The sequence below is a fragment of the Pelophylax lessonae genome (genome assembly GCF_965119305.1).
Source record: "Pelophylax lessonae genome assembly, chromosome: 5".
NCBI lineage: Eukaryota > Metazoa > Chordata > Amphibia > Anura > Ranidae > Pelophylax > Pelophylax lessonae.
Genome location: NC_138772.1, coordinates 221697216 through 221714030, shown reverse-complemented (window position 1 = coordinate 221714030; position 16815 = coordinate 221697216). Strand labels below are relative to the sequence as shown.

The 16815-nt window shown below is 41.0% G+C and overlaps 1 protein-coding gene across 1 annotated transcript in view; it reads left to right on the top strand.

The window, feature by feature from the left end:
• The window catches only part of VWC2 (von Willebrand factor C domain containing 2), a 782084-nt gene extending 767977 nt beyond the window's left edge, over positions 1-14107 (top strand). The window contains exon 4 of the mRNA XM_082259309.1: positions 13709-14107. Coding sequence (XP_082115435.1) covers positions 13709-13860 — 152 coding nt within the window. The 3' untranslated portion in view covers positions 13861-14107. The remainder of the gene's footprint in view (positions 1-13708) is intronic.
• The last annotated feature ends 2708 nt before the right edge of the window (positions 14108-16815 follow it).

Sequence of the window (16815 nt, the reverse complement as noted above, 5' to 3'; positions counted from 1 at the left end):
TACACCAAACCCACGGCTGGCAACTCCTATATACATTATAGGAGCTGCCACCATCCTACATGGATCAATAATATACCCAAAGGGCAGTTTTGCCGTTTACGGCAGAACTGCACCAGGGACCAGGATTACAATACCCAAAGTTCCCACCTTAAAGAAAAATTTCTCGATAAGGGCTATCCATCAGATTTGGTCGATTCAGCATGCTATACTTATGCCCATGGCAAGCCCCCCAAGGCCCCCAAATCTCAAGCTGACCCACCAGTTCGCTTTATTACCAGATTCCACACCAAGTACAGAAACATGGAGGGGATACTCCGTAAACATTGGAACATCCTGCTACAAGATCCACATCTCAAAACATCCCTACACCCACGGCCTACAGTTACTTATCGGAGAGCACCCACCCTGAAGAACAAAATAGCCCCCAGTAAATTAACTGATAACCATAAAGCCCCACCATTGAATCTCATTCCCCTCAAGGGTATGTACCCGTGTAAGAAAAAACTATGCAAAACATGCAATTTCATAACTTATGGACAAAAATCTTTTTCCCATGAAGGTCGCACATATTTTCTGGATAACTTTTACAACTGTTCCACAGACTATGTGGTCTATTGTTTGATTTGCCCATGCAAGTTATTATACGTGGGTCGCACCATTTGTCCTTTGCGCCAGCGTTTTGGCAAACACCGGTGGCTTATAGAGGAAGGATCGGATAAGCACAGTGTCCCGAGACACTTTTTAGAATATCATAACAAATCTACAGAAGGGCTTAGAGTTTGGGTTATTGAGGCCATCTCCAATAAATTACCAGAGGCTCAGCGGTTCTCTAGACTCTGCGAACGCGAGACTTTTTGGATCTTTTCTTTGAATACTTTAAAGCCCCATGGCCTTAATGAGGAACTTGAAATTAGTACTATTTTATAATCCTCTTCTATGTCCTTTTTGAGGTGTCTATGGAGGTCTGTTTCCTCTCCCTTTTTTTTCTTTCTTTTTATCTATATGCACCTATTAGACGTACAATAACTACCTAATAGATCTTGTTCAGCTACATTGTTTTTACTTTCTATTTCTTTTATTTTTAATCCTTGACTAAAATATATATACACATATATATTCTTATATATCTTGTATTACATTTTAAAACACATCTTCTATACATTTTTTATTATAAAACATTACACCACATAAGTCCTTTGGTCTGCATATGTACATATATAATAACATATATATATTTTTTATATATTTTTTTATATATTTTTTATATTGCCACGGTCCCTTTTATATTATCAGTATATTGTATGGTCATTCAATTATTTGTTATCATGTATGGGTTGTGTGCTCCAATATGGCCGCCATGCCTTTTCATTGGTTGGTTGGCCTGTGCACACTCCCATTCACACATTGCGTGTGTACAAATTTGTTGGCTCACAGCGGTCACCGCATCTACACTTGAAAAAAGAGCGCGCACGCTCTCCACGAGCTTGGCGCACGCTCTGAAACGTGTCGTGTGCACCCCTGACCGTGCTTACGTCCTACGGCTGAAGCTGAGTCCCCGCCTGCCTTGAGAGCCCGGTCCCGGGGAAGATAGAGCCGGCATCTCCCCGCTGCTTCATCTACCGGATCAGATTCTCTCAACATCCTTCCTCCCGGCAGTAGCCACATGGACAGCTTGACCCCAGGACGTTTGTTTTGAGCCTTTACTTCATCCACATCTAGTGAGTTACCACCTGTTGTATGTTTTACTTCCATTAAACGTATTGCACTTAGAGGCGCTCCGCTTGTTTTTTTGCTTCATCCTTTTGACAGATTGACTTCCTGTGCAGCAGAGCCGGCCCTTCGTGCAGACCTTCATTTCATTCCCTCATTACATGGACTTCACCCCAGCCTATTGCTATATAGGTATCTGTGTTATATATTGTTTTCTGTTTTTATTCGCTTTATGATTTTGCTTGCACACTAGCTGTTTCCCAGTGCTTCAGAGCGCCAGCCTCCTTGTTTACAGTTTCCAAAGGGAGGGGATCACGCTCTGCTTCAGTATGTCACAGTACATGTTGGCATTCATGGTTCCCTAAATGAACTGTAGCTCCCCAGTGCCGGCAGCACTCATGCAGCCCCAGACCATGACACTCCCACCACCATGCTTGACTGTAGGCAAGACACACTTGTCTTTGTACTCCTTACCTGGTTACTGCCACACACGCTTGACACCATCTGAACCAAATAAGTTTATCTTGGTCTCATCAGACCACAGGACAAGGTTCCAGTAATCCATGTCCTTAGTCTGCTTGTCTTCAGCAAACTGTTTGCAGGCTTTCTTGTGCATCATCTTTAAAAGAGGCTTCCTTCTGGAACGACCGCCATGCAGATCAATTTGTTATAATAAAGATATAAGATATAAAGATATAATTTAAATATTTACAAAAATGTTAGAGGTTTACTCACTTTTGTGAGATACTGTAATTGCAGGTCATCATCTTTGAAAGAGCTTCCTTCTAGGACAACAGCCATGCAGACCAATTTGATGCAGTGGGCAGTGTATGGTCTGAGCGCTGACAGGCTGACCTCCCCCCACCCCTTCAACCTCTGCAGCAATGCTGGCAGTACTCATATGTCTATTTCAAAAAGACAACCTATGGATATGATGCTGAGCACGTGCACTCAACTTCTTTGGTTGACCCTAGCAAGGCCTGTATTGAGTGGAACCTGTCCTGTTAAACCGCTGTATGGTCTTGGCTACCATGTTGCAGCTCAGTTTCAGGGTCTTGACAATCTTCTTTTAGCCTATACCATCTTTATGTAGAGCAGCAATTCTCTTTTTAGATCCTCAGAGAGTTCTTTGCCATGAGGTGCCATGTTGAACTTTCAGTGACCAGTATGAAAGAGTGAGAGCGATAACACCAAATTTAACACACCTGCTCCCCATTCACACCTGAGACCTTGTAACACTAATGAGTCACATGACACCAGGGAGGGAAAATGGGTACTTGGGCCCTATTTGGACATTTTCATTTAGGGGTGTACTCACTTTTTTTGCCAGCGGTTTAGACATTAATGGCTGTGTGTTGAGTTATTTTGAGGGGACATCAATATACACTGTTATACAAGCTGTACACTCACTACTTTACATTGTAGCAAAGTGTAATTTATTCAGTGTTTAAAAGGTATAATAAAATATTTACAAAAGTGTGAGGGGTGTACTCACTTTTGTGAGATAATGTGTGTTTGTGTGTATATATATATATACATATATATATATATATATATATATATATATATATATATATATTTTTTTTTTTTTTTTTTTATTAGAAAACATTTATTGAAGAACTGTGAACTATAGTATAAAAAAAGACATACAAATCCATGTAGTATATATATGATACCCGATGGTAGTAAACATAAGGCATACATGCTGGTACAGACAGCTACACAGTCTAGAAGCACAGTTTGAAAGACTAAGGTTCAAACAAAATAAGCGAGAATAGAGCAGAATAATCAATATTTTATATTGAAACAGTGCTCTAGAGGCTGCTTCTTTAACATGTGTCTGTTGTATAATGTCACAATGCATATGCTCAATATAGGCTTAATCATTGTAGTATGCTTGATCACACGTGGTGTGATTACTTTTCTGTTTGCAGTGGCACATTCTATATGTAAAATCAAAAATATAACATAGAATGTGGTTCAAAAAGAACTGTTTTTTTTTTTTTTGAATATGTAAAAAACATTTTAATATCTGTTCATCATGAGAGTATTATACTTTAGTAAATTCGTGTACACTTGGTCCAGTAAAGGGAATTTATGAGCATCCCTGGGAAATGGAGGCCCACAAAGTGAATCTCTGTAAAAATATATGAACAGAAACTTCAGAAGCTTTATTTTTAATTTTCCTGAAGCTACCTTAGAAAACAACAATGGAACACATAAAACATAAAATGAATAACAACAATTAACTAAGGTTATTAATTTTTTTTTTAAATTAACCACTTGCTGACCAGCTGCCATAGTTATACTGCAGCAGGTTGCCATTGTTACGCGAAACAATGTACCTGTACGTCGCTTAGTGTAGTGGATAGGGGGGCGCACGTGTGACGCCAGGGGCACGCGCCGATTGGCTAGAGGGGGAGCCAATTAGTGGCTGCTGGGCACAAGCGATTGCTCCCCATGGAGACAGAACGGCGGTCTGCCGATGTAAACATGGCAGGCCGCTGTTCTGTCAGTGATGAAAACAGGGATCCTGCATTCCTCCTATTTAGGAACCCATGTCTCTGTGTTCATCCAGTGATTACAACCCCCACACAGTTATAAAGTATCCCCTAGGCACAGATTTAACCCTTTGATCGCCCCTGGTGTTAACCTCTTCCCTGCCAGTGTCATTAGTACAGCAACAGTGCATATTTTTAGCACTGATTACTGTATTAGTGTCACTGATCCCCTCAAAAGTGTCACAAGTGTCAGTTAGGTGTCCAATGTGTTCGCCTGCAATGTCGCAGTCCTGCAAAAAATCGCTGAACACCGCCATTACTATTTTAAAAAAAAAATGACATAAATCTTTCCCTTAGTTTGTAGACGTGATAACTTTTGCGAAAACAAATCAATATACACTTATGGGAATTTTTTTTTTGCCAAAAATATGTAGCAGAAAAAAAAAAAATATGTAGCAGAATACATTTATAATACAATACATTTACGAAAAAATAGATTTTTTTAAATTGTTGTTTATTGGGAATGTTTTATAGCAGAAAGTAAAAAATATTGTTTTTTTCTTTCAGAATTGTCGCTCTTTTTTTGTTTATAGCGCAAAAAATAAAAACTGCAGAGGTGATCTGATCAAATACCACTAAAAAAAAGCTCTATTTGTGGGAAAAAGGATAGCAATTTTATTTGGGTATAGCGTCGCACGACTGTGCAATTGTCAGTTAAAGTAACGCAGTGCCGTATCACAAAAAAAGGCCTGGTTATTAAGGGGGCAAATCCTTCCGGGGCTGAAGTGGTTAACAATCAGTCCTACCGGCTAAAATGAAGAAGTGAGAATTCATTTTAAAAGCATAATACTTTTCACTACTTTAGGAGGAATTTGCCCACAAGAACAGATCACTAGTACATGAAGCAGTTTACTAACTAGATAAAGTGACAAGCGTCTTCTGAATAAGTCAGTATATTAACTAATTTTACATAACAATATGACATTTACTCTGGGCATAGAAATTCATAATAATAATCACTAATGCCTGAGCACGGAGCTCCATCAATAGCTCTTGATTCTTTGCAGAATATTTAAACAAAAGGCAACAAAACTCTGGAATTTAAGTGGTCGATTATTCAACAAAAGCAGCATGAATTAAAAAATTAAAAGTCATTTTCCTAGTCTTCTGCCTACTCACCCACAGTCTAAGCCACTATGTGATCTTACTTCATAACTGAAAATCTTACTTATGATGTTTTTAATTCCATTTTTTTTTTTCTTTGGCGCCTAAGGGCCTTTTCCTAAAACTGGTTGCATTATTTATTCAAATTCTGATACTGCTCCAAGCTCTGTCTTCATTTTGTTCTCAAGTTTTGCAGATTTCTGCAGGTGAAGGAACAGATAATAAAACAGTTCTAAGATAAATGTGTAGCCTTTTGATGTTCAGGTATATAAGAAGATCACTAGGTTTAGCAGTCGATCAATGCCATAAGAATGACCATTGCAGGTTTTTTTTACAGGGACAATACTACCTAGATGCATAAATATTTAATGATGTCAGCCAACAGCCCCACGGGTTTGTTTCCATTTAGCAGTCCACCAGGAAGATCTCATTCACAATAGTGCCTATAAGGATAGATCATCATTGGATATTTACTTTATGGGACATTATTTATAGACATCATAGGGCTTTTTTTCTTTTTTTTTTTTTTTTTTTACATTATGGGACATTTTTTTCAAACAAAGGATTCAATTTATGCCGTAAACATGTTTATTTAACCACTTGCCTAGCACAATACGTATATATACCTTGCGGATTGCAAGTGGTTTTATTGGGATTATGGCTGAAGATATCAGCCATGACCCCATATTGTTTTTTTTTAGCTGGCAGCTGGCTTTCTCTTGAAAGCATTTCGAGCAGCTCATGAGCCACTGGAATGCTTTCAGAAGCAAGAGGAGGGGATGCCCCCCCCCCCAATCATTCACCGGTGTTTCTCTGGCTTATCGATTCCGCGGACTCACCTGAGAAACGATCCAACTGCTTGTCCCAGAGGTGATCAAAGGGTAAGGCCCCTTTCACACATACGGACCGTTTATTTCATCAGTTCAGTCACGTCAAAATGGATGAAGTATACATCAGTTTTTCAACCAATTTTTATCAGTTTTTCATCTGTTTTTCATCCGTTTTCTCATTCATTTTTCATCCATTTTCATCCGTTTTTCATCCATTTTCATCTGTTTTTCATCCGTTTATCGTCTGTTTTTCATTTGTTTTTCATCCGTTTTTTTTACATCCACTACCAGTGAAAAAACAGACTGTTTGTCACTTTACATCTGTTTTTTATCCGATCCATTTTTTTAACAGAAGAAAAATAGGGCTTTCATCCGTTCAAAAAAACGGATATTGACGGAAGCAGATGAAAACGGATGTAAACGGATGATCAGCCGTTGTCATCCGTTTTTCCATAGGAATGCATTGATGTCCGTTTTTCATCTGTCAACAGATGGATGAAAAATGGACAAATGGTTTGTATGTGTCATCTTTGATCACCTCTTTGGCCTTGGAGGACCGGAGCAATGTCATGACATCCCTTTCGGTCCAGGGTGGAAGTAAACGTTTTTTTTTTTTTCTTAAAGCAAAAGTTAAAAAAAAAAAAAATGTTTTTTAAATCTTTTCCTCGTAATAGTAAAGAATAGATTTGGTGTCTTTTTGACCCCAGATCCCTCCATAAAGAGGACCTGTCATCCTTATTTCCATTACAAGAAACGTTTACATGCCTTGTAAAAGGGATAAAAGTGATTAAAAAAAAAAAGGGACAGTTCAAAATAAATAAATAAATAAGAAAAAAAATTAAAGTGCCCCCATCCCTCCGTGCTCACGCACAGAAGCAAATGCATACGTAAGTTGTACATGCATATGTAAACGGTGTTTGCACCACACATGTCAGGTATTGCTGCAAACGTTAGAGCAATAGCAAAAACTCTAGCGCTAAACCCCCTCTGTAACCCTAAACAGGTAACCTGTAAAGGCATTTAAATGTCGCCTATGCAGATTTTTAAGTACTGTAGTTTGTCGCCATTCCACAAACGTGTGCAATTTTAAAGTGTGACATATTAGGCATCTATTTAGTCAGTGTAACTTCATCTTTCATCTTTCATTTACACAAAAAATAAGGGTATATATATTGTGTTTTATATTTTTAAATTCAATAAAATGTATTTTTCCAAAAAAATTGCGTGTGACCAAAAAAAAATTGCAATGATCGCCATTTTATTCCCTAGGATCTCTGCTAAAATATATATATATAATGTTTGGGGTTAACGATTGGTAGATTTCTACCAAAAAATAATGATTTAAACCTGTAAACAAAAAGTGCTAAAAAGGCTTATAATATTTTTATTTAATATGTAATTTTGTTTTGTGGATGAGGGGCTATGTAAACTGTACTCCTTCACATGGGGGGGGGGGGGGGCAGATATCTGGGGATGCTTCATTCTAATATGGCTTCCAGATTTGAATACAACCCTCCTACAGACCCTCCACTTCTACATGGCCAGTGGGAAGAGGTCCTTGTCCACATCCACATGGAAACAAGGTGCTTTGCTACGGGATGTCCTACTAAAATCCATATCAAACCCATTTCATGGCATTAAGCCTGGGTGGGCAGGAAAGGGGAGAGGGGGTGGGGGCATGTGGCCTCTCTATTTTCAAATTATATCAGGCCTTTTGCCCTGTGGGGTTCACATTCCGAATTTGCAAATTCAGCAAACCTCCAGCAAATTGAATCCAAGCAGATTCAACCATCACTGAGTAGGCTGCAGTATAGGAAAAAAGCTACAATGTAGGGAATGCACTATGTGTGGTAAGAAAGATTAAAATAAGCATTCTTTTCAAGAAACATTTAATTAACCACTTGCTGACTGCCCGATAGCAGTACATATATATATATGGATCACATATATTATATATATATATATATATATATATATAATATATGATCCTGCACCATACCTGCAGGAGGCGTGCGTGCGCCACCTGCGCTGCTTCTGCTGTGATTATTCGTAGCAGAAGCTGATTTGCGGGTGCCAAACACTCCATGTCAACTGGCACCCGCCAATCGTTGGGCAGAGACTCAGAACAGGGCTCTGCCTATGTAAACAAGGCAGAGTTCTGTTCTCATAGGGGGTAAGGGATGGATTTTTTGTTCCTGCAAAGCAGGGACTAAAATCCATCACTTTCCCTAGGAAAAAACAGCACACGTAGTAAACACAAACACAGTTAACCCTTTGATTGCGCTAGATATTTAACCCCTTCCCAGCCAGTGTCATTGGTACAGTGACAGGGCATGTTTTTAGCACTGATCAATGTGTTAGTGTCACTGGTTCCCACAAAGTTTTAAAGATGTCAGTTAGTGTCCAATTGACCACCGCAATATTGCAGTCCTGCTATAAGTCACTGATCACCATCATTACTATTATAAAAAAAAATAGATTAAAATTCCAGTATATATCCCATATTTTATAGATATAATGTTCACGTAAACCAATCAATATATGCTTATTGGTTTTTTTTTTACCAAAAACATGTAGCAGAATAAATATTGGTCTAAATTTATGAAGAAATTAGATTTTTTTTATATTTTTTTATTGGATATGTTTTATAGCTGAAAGTGAAAAATACAGCTTTTTTCAATTTTTTTTTGTTTTATAGCGCAAAAAATAAAAAAACAGAGTGGTGATCAGATACCACCAAAAAGAAAGCTCTATTTGTGGAGAAAAAAAATGAAACACATGTTATTTGAGTACAGAGTTGCATGACTGTGCAATTGTCAGTTAAAGTATCCCAGTGCAGTATTGCAAAAAGTGGCCTGGTCATGAAAGGGGGTAAATCTTCTGGAGGTAAAGTGGATAATCATAGAAGAAGCATCAAACAGGTTGGGTGGCTGTCTAAGTGGAGTATACACTCTTGTGCCAATTTTCTTTTAGGACAAAAAACTGCATGATGTGCATGCTGATATCTTTAAAGTATTAATGTATCATAGAGTGTAAAAACAGTAAGGTTCCATTCACATCTTGGTGTCCCGGATCGCGGTAGTTCTTGTACTTCTTTTGGGTGACAGGCGTCCCGTGATTCTGTTTGCATGATTTTACCGGGATTCGTTGGGCGACAATCGTGGCAAAATTGTCCTGTATTCAGGGTGCAATTGGAAGGGACGAGGATCGCATGGGTGTCTCGCGATTTGCTGTGATTCGGGATCGTGGGCAGAATCGCGGAGATCCAGGACGCCAAGATATGAATGAAGCTTAAAAGTAAAAAAAACATAATGTACATTGCACTGGAGATATCACTGTGCCTATGTACAGTAGGGTGACTAGACGTCCCTGGTTTCCGGGGACAGTCCCTGGATTGAGGACACTGTCCCTGGTCCAAGTCTGTCCCCGGTTTTGTCCCCAGATTCAGGGCTGGATTAATGTAGACAGGGCATCCCATGCTGGCTGAGAAACAGCCTGGTGGCTCAGATGCCGACACTCCTTGCTGGACAATCTCACTGCTGCTCCTGCGGCTGTTCAGTGGAGGAGAGACAGAGCCAAAAATTGACTGTGTGGAGGGCTGAGACCGGGAGGTGAACAGATGGGGGGGGACTGCTTGTACACAAGTGAGGGCAGTGGGGTATCAGGGGTCAGAGCTGATGCAGCTGCATGGAGAGATGGAGATCTTAGCTGTTGTGGGGGAGGGCTAAAAGGTGGCTGCAGAGATAATCTGTGAGAGAAGGGTGCAGAGGTGAGCTGGATGTGGGGCGTCTGTGCATAGAAAACCTCTAAACCCTGTACTCTATGCCTAACACCATCCTGTATATTATGTAGTCCTGTGTCCAGTGCTCTGTGTATTATGTAGTCCTGTGCTCAGTGCAATGTGTATTATGCAGTCCTGTGCCCAGCACTCTGTGTTTAATGCAGTCCTGTGCCCAGCACTCTGTGTATTATGCAGTCCTGTACCCAGCACTCTGTGTATTATGCAATCATGTGCCCAGCGCTGTGTGTATTATGCAGTCCTGTGCCCAGCACTCTGTGTATTATGCAGTCATGTGCCCAGCACTCTGTGTATTATGCAGTCCTGTGCCCAGCACTCTGTGTATTATGTAATCCTGTGCCCAGTGCTCTATGTATTATGCAGGCCTGTGCCCAGCACTCTGTGTATTATGCAGTCCTGTGCCCAGCACTCTGTGTATTATGCAGTCCTGTGCCCAGCGCTCTATGTATTATGCAGTCCTGTGCCCAGCGCTACACAGGTGAGGGCAGTGGGGTATAAGGGGTCAGAGCTGATGCAGCTGCATGGAGAGATGGAGATCTTAGCTGTTGTGGGGGAGGGCTAAAAGGTGGCTGCAGAGATAATCTGTGAGAGAAGGGTGCAGAGGTGAGCTGGATGTGGGGCCTCTGTGCATAGAAAACCTCTAAACCCTGTACTCTATGCCTAACACCATCCTGTATATTATGTAGTCCTGTGTCCAGTGCTCTGTGTATTATGTAGTCCTGTGCTCAGTGCTCTGTGTATTATGCAGTCCTGTGCCCAGCACTCTGTGTTTAATGCAGTCCTGTGCCCAGCACTCTGTGTATTATGCAGTCCTGTACCCAGCACTCTGTGTATTATGCAGTCATGTGCCCAGCGCTGTGTGTATTATGCAGTCCTGTGCCCAGCACTCTGTGTATTATGCAGTCATGTACCCAGCACTCTGTGTATTATGCAGTCCTGTGCCCAGCACTCTGTGTATTATGTAATTCTGTGCCCAGCACTCTGTGCATTATGCAGTCCTGTGCCCAGCGCTCTGTGTATTATGCAGTCCTGTGCCCAGCGCTCTGTGTATTATGTAGTCCTGTACCCAGTGCTCTATGTATTATGCAGGCCTCTGCCCAGCACTCTGTGTATTATGCAGTCCTGTGCCCAGCGATCTGTGTATTATGCAGTCCTGTGCCCGGCGCTCTGTGTTTTATGCAGTCCTGTGCCATCTGCCAATAAAAAAAATATATATATATGTGTCCGGATTTCATTTTAAAAATCTGGTCAACTTAATGTACATATATTTTTGATGCGTCTTGACAAGCATGGCTACACAAATTCATATGGACAGGTTTCCAGTGATAAATACAAATGTATGTGCTTACTCTGACAGCATTGCATATAGACTTTTGTTTACATGCATATTTGCTTTGCACATGCCCATTCCATTGCATAGTAAGCTTGCCATTTTGGCTTATTTTTAGGTAAGATGTTTATAAATGTATGTCTTATTGCACTACCATGCAGTGGTGTAGCGTGGGGGGTGCAGGGGGGGGCGGCCGCACCGGGCGCAACATCTGGGGGGGGCGCATCCGCAGTGTCACTCTGTCTGTCTGACTCTGACATACACAGTTCACACACTGTCTGCGGCTGCCTCCATCTTTAGGCTGGGAGATGTCCAGCGCAGCCGCCCTATGGCTGAAAATGGTGGGTCAGGGCAGGGCTTGACTGTGCCTCACCTGTCCATTGGAGTAGGGTGGGGTGGCGTTGCAAGCCAAGCCTCACCTATTCAGCCTCTCTTCACTGCTCAGTCAGTTCAGCAGCGAGTGAGTCAGCAGCCTGGCGCTGTCACAGAGTGGGTTTTTTTTTTAATCACCTGATTAGAGCCAGAGGCTCTAATAGGCTTCAAAAAAGGGTGGACCCGGGGCGCAGAGCAGTGCGCCCTGAGCCCACCCATTGTGTGACAATAGCGAATGAAAATTCGCTATTGTCACACGGATCCTCCTCCTGACCAATCAGGAAGCCGGTCCGAGACCTGCTTCCTGAAAGGCGAACGCATGCCATTGGCCGAGGAGGAGGTGGGAGGACTCGAGGAAACTGAGGAGAAGCCGCCGCTGCAGGTAAGTCTCTCTGCATTAAAGGGGGCATGCTGGTTTGTCTGCATTGAAAGGGGGCACGATGATCTCTCTGCATTGAAGGGGGGCACGCTGGTCATTCTGCATTGAAAGGGGGCACGTTGGTCTCTCTGCATTGAAAGGGGGCACGCTGGTCATTCAGCATTGAAAGGGGGCACGCTGGTCAATCTGCACTGAAAGGGGCACGCTGGTCTCTCTGCATTGAAAGGGGGCACACTGGTCATTCTGCATTGAAAGGGGGCACACTGGTCTCTCTGCATTGAAAAAAGGGGGCACGCTGGTCTCTCTTTATTGAATGGGGGCACGCTGGTCATTCTGCATTGAAAGGGGGCATACTAGTCATTCTGCATTGAAAGGGGGCACACTGGTCATTCTGCATTGAAAGGGGGCACGCTGGTCTCTCTGCATTAAAAGGGGGCACGCTGGTCATTCTGCATTGAAAAGGGGCACACTGGTCTCTCTGCATTGAAAGGGGGCACGCTGGTCATTCTGCATTGAAAGGGGGAACGCTGGTCATTCTGCATTGAAAGGGGGCACGCTGGTCATTCTGCATTGAAAGGGGGCACGCTGGTCATTCTGCATTCAAAGAGGCCACGCTGGTCTCTCTGCATTGAAAGGGGGCACGCTGGTCATTCTGCATTCAAAGGGGGCATGCTCATCTCTCTGCATTGTAAGGGGGCACGCTCGTCTCTCTGCATTGAATTGGGGCACGCTGGTCATTCTGCATTGAAAGGGGGTACGCTGGTCTCTCTGCATTGAAAGGGGGCACGCTGGTCATTCTGCATTGAAAGGGGGCACGCTGGTCTCTCTGCATTGAAAGGGGCACGCTGGGCAATCAAACTTGTATTTAGATGCATTTTACTTTAATTACATCAGTATTTTCATAACAAACAATACATGTGCTTAGGGGGTAAGGGTTTCTTTAACTAATCTAGTGGAAGAGACTCGAGTGCTAAAATCCCACAGGTTAGGGGGCGCAAATTACTTGCCTTGCCCCAGGTGCTGACAACCCACGCTACGCCACTGCTACCATGATTTGGTTGCCAGCCTACACAGCAAATTCAGATTGCACTGTATGTATCATCAATGTACAATTTGCTACTCCGTGTTTCATACGCACATGCAAATTTGTGCACTGATGTGAGCTTGCAGTGCAACCATACCATAGCAATCTTCCCTGCTCTTAGTAAATCTAGTCCTATATTTTATATATAAAGATGTACGTTTATTCAGTCATTTACATGCTTCCTGCTATCTTCTAAAATGTACTTATGTTTTATTTGTAATGGATTTACTTCTATTTAATTCCTTCCTGGTTGTTTGGCTATTCATTTAATGATAGGCAATACCGAGTTTCATGAAGAAAATTGATGATATTATAGAACTGATGTTCAAAACTATCGTTCAATGACTATAGATGTGTCGAATGCTTTTATTGTGCCAGCCTTTGCAGTTTAATTAAGCTGAACGTAAGCAAACTGCAAATAATCATTATAAACTATAAAAAAAACAATGCTGTAAACATTTTGTGAAAAGTGTTTTATAAACAGCGAATGAAATATTGTTTTGAAATTTAAATGATATACTTTTGTGTTTTTATTATAGGACCAAACTGCTTTGCAGAGACTATTGTAATCCCAGCAGGAAGAGAAATAAAGACTGATGATTGCACTATATGCCATTGTACCTATGAAGAAGGCACCTGGAGAATTGAACGGCAAGCACTGTGCACTAGACATGAATGCAAACAGATATAATAAACTTTCAAAAAAGAATAACTCAGAGGCATCAATGGACTCATAGCAACGGACAATCTGAAAGGAACACATGGGAAATTTACATGGAAGAAACTGTTCCTACTGTATTTCTTTTTCATAAAAATGTAAAATATAATAATTTTGACAAAAATAAGATCTAGATTTCTGTCTGAATAAATGTGTATTTTTCACGGTAATTACTTAACTAAACAATATTCTATATATCTACACATCCTTGCAGACCATAAAAATAAATGTTTTATACAGATAACTTGACTTAAGATGATCTACAATTATTGTGTCTTAAACTTATATCTTCTTGTACCAAATATTAAATGAAGTAATGTCGTACTTAATAATAAACTCTGTAATGCACACTATATGGATGATTTACTAATGAGGTAAAGGCTGTTCACTTTGCAAAGTGAATATCGGTAAATAAGGGGAAACTGTGTTCACCTTAAGTAGTTAATCATAAAAAAGAAAAACAAAACTAAACATTTCTGCTAGCACATAAAAGAGTATGCAAAGTGAATACAGCTTTGTCCTTTTTACCAACATTGACTTCATCAACTAAACATTCTTTGCAACATTTAATTTGCTGGTAGAACAGCCTATACTCATTTAGCCATTTAAAGTGGTTTTAAAGGCTCAAGGTGTTTTACCTACATGCATTCTATGCATGTAGGTAAAAAACCTTCTGTGTGCAGCCCCCCCAATACTCACCTGAACTCCCTCTCGATCCAGCGATGTGCACGCGAGCTGAGCTTCTCCCAGGTCTCCCATTCCACATTGAGCCAACAGTGGGAGCCAACCCACTTGCTTGTATTTGCATAAATTTCCCCATTCAAGGTATAGCAAAAAACCTTTTTATAAGTTGATATAGCTGTGGATGTCTGAGGTTTTGAAAATGCAGGCCTTTGTGGAGCTATTAAAATGTAACTACAAACAAACATTCTTCATCCCCCATTTTAATTAAGGGTATACTTTTGTCTGAATTATTCATCATAATGATACACCCCTGGGCCTCCAAAGTTCCTATATGTCTCTAATATATGCTCTAGATGCTGGAAGAGACCACTGCAAAACTCCAGGTGTTTCTCTCCCACGACACTGGAGAAGATAGTGAAAGCTTGCAGCCAATTATAAAATGTGCTCGCCACTGGCCTCCACCTATCCTCATCTGTTTTATCTTTCGATTTCTTATCCATTTTAACTGTAAATTCTTTAGACAATGGTAATAATGACAATATATCAATAAATTCACAATTCCATATTTTCTCTTTTATCTGTGCTGAAAGGTGATACATGTTAACCAAGTGGTGAGATTTCACATGGTAACACCTCTTTTAAGCATGTTTCAGGGTCTGCTGTAGTATGAATCTAAATATTTGTAGAAATTAAATTATTAGTAGAACTTAACATTCCAGTATTAGCATTCAAATTTAGCAAATTGTCCAAAAAATTGCTATTTTCTGCTGAATTGTCCCATACTTTAGCATAATATGGAAATTAACAATAGTAGGATTAATGCTATTAGATAGTTTTGTTATAGTCTCAATAATATTGCCTAGCTGTTTTCTGTGGTGGAGCAGCTCTCTGCTGGCCTGTGAGAGGATCGCCTGCCTATTCTCTGCCCCAAGGCTTAGCTCTTCTTCTGACGACCTGTAGCTGGGTGTCGATAGTTGCTCAGCAACCTCTTCAAGGGACGTCCCCATCTCTGGAATCAGCCATGGCTTCGCCTCCTGCCTGAAGCACGGCACCGACTTCTGTGACCGCCCAAGCCCACTTCTCCTGGGCGGCAATGGTGATAGGAGTCTCCTCTTCTTTTGCTCTCACTGGCTGGCTCTTCTCATCCCTGCCTCTGATGTTGCTTCTTCTGCCGGCCTTTCCTCCTTTTCACCTGGGGCCATATTGGGGCCGGCCGCGTTGGTTCTGTCAGCGCTGCTGTGGGATGCGGGTCATGGGTGTCCCTCTACTCCATCTTCCTGGTGAGTCTTCAACCCATTCTTCTGCCTCTTCATCCTATTGCTCATGCTGGCCCTTTCCTTCTTCAGCCATCTCGAGGCACGCCAGAGCCAGTCTTCTCCTCCACTGCTTCCAGCCCTCTCCTGGACCCGCCACATTAGTGTCTTCATGGTCATGTCAGCTGCAGCAAGCTCCCTAGTAGTATAGCTCACTGGAGCTCGCTGAGCTGACTCTTAACCAACTGGCAAACATTTTCCATTTTGGGGGCCTTTATATAATAAGCCCCACTGATTCTGTAATATTCTAATGTACCATGTGACATTCCAGAATTTTCTCCTATGTCACACGGTACATTTTCCCTCCTAAACTTTATTTAAATTATCTTAAAGTAACAGTAACTTTATTTTAAATTCTTAAAGTGAAAGCACCGCTAATTCAGAGGTAGCATTTTTTAATTTTTTTTTGGATGTGGAGCGACTGCATGCCCATGTAGTTGGACCCATATAAATGAGCCCTCATTAATCATTCTTTAAACATTTTTTTTAGTTTCTGTGGTCCCACCCATGAGTATAACCCCTCTATTTTGAAAAAAATGATATGAAATTCAAAATTTTACATTCATCACCAAAAAAGGGGAATAAAGGGAATTCTTCTGATGGGGACAACTTTTAGAGAGACAATTGTCTAAGCGAGGATTTCCCTTCACTTTTTCACTTTGAAAAGATTACTTCCTGTTGCATCTGCAATACAAGTAGTAATGGGAAATCTCCCCAGTAGGACGCAGACAGCAAAAACAAAAAACAAGAGTTTCAACCATTCCCTACTCTAGCCAAAACAAATATGAAAAGTTTTTGATAAACATACACTTAATGTAATAAAAGTATTCATTATTACAGTCAGGTACCTAGGAAAATGGCAGGTATATCAGCATTCCTGTTTTTCTCTGTAATTTTCATAGATAATTTTCTATTAACTAAATATGTTCAT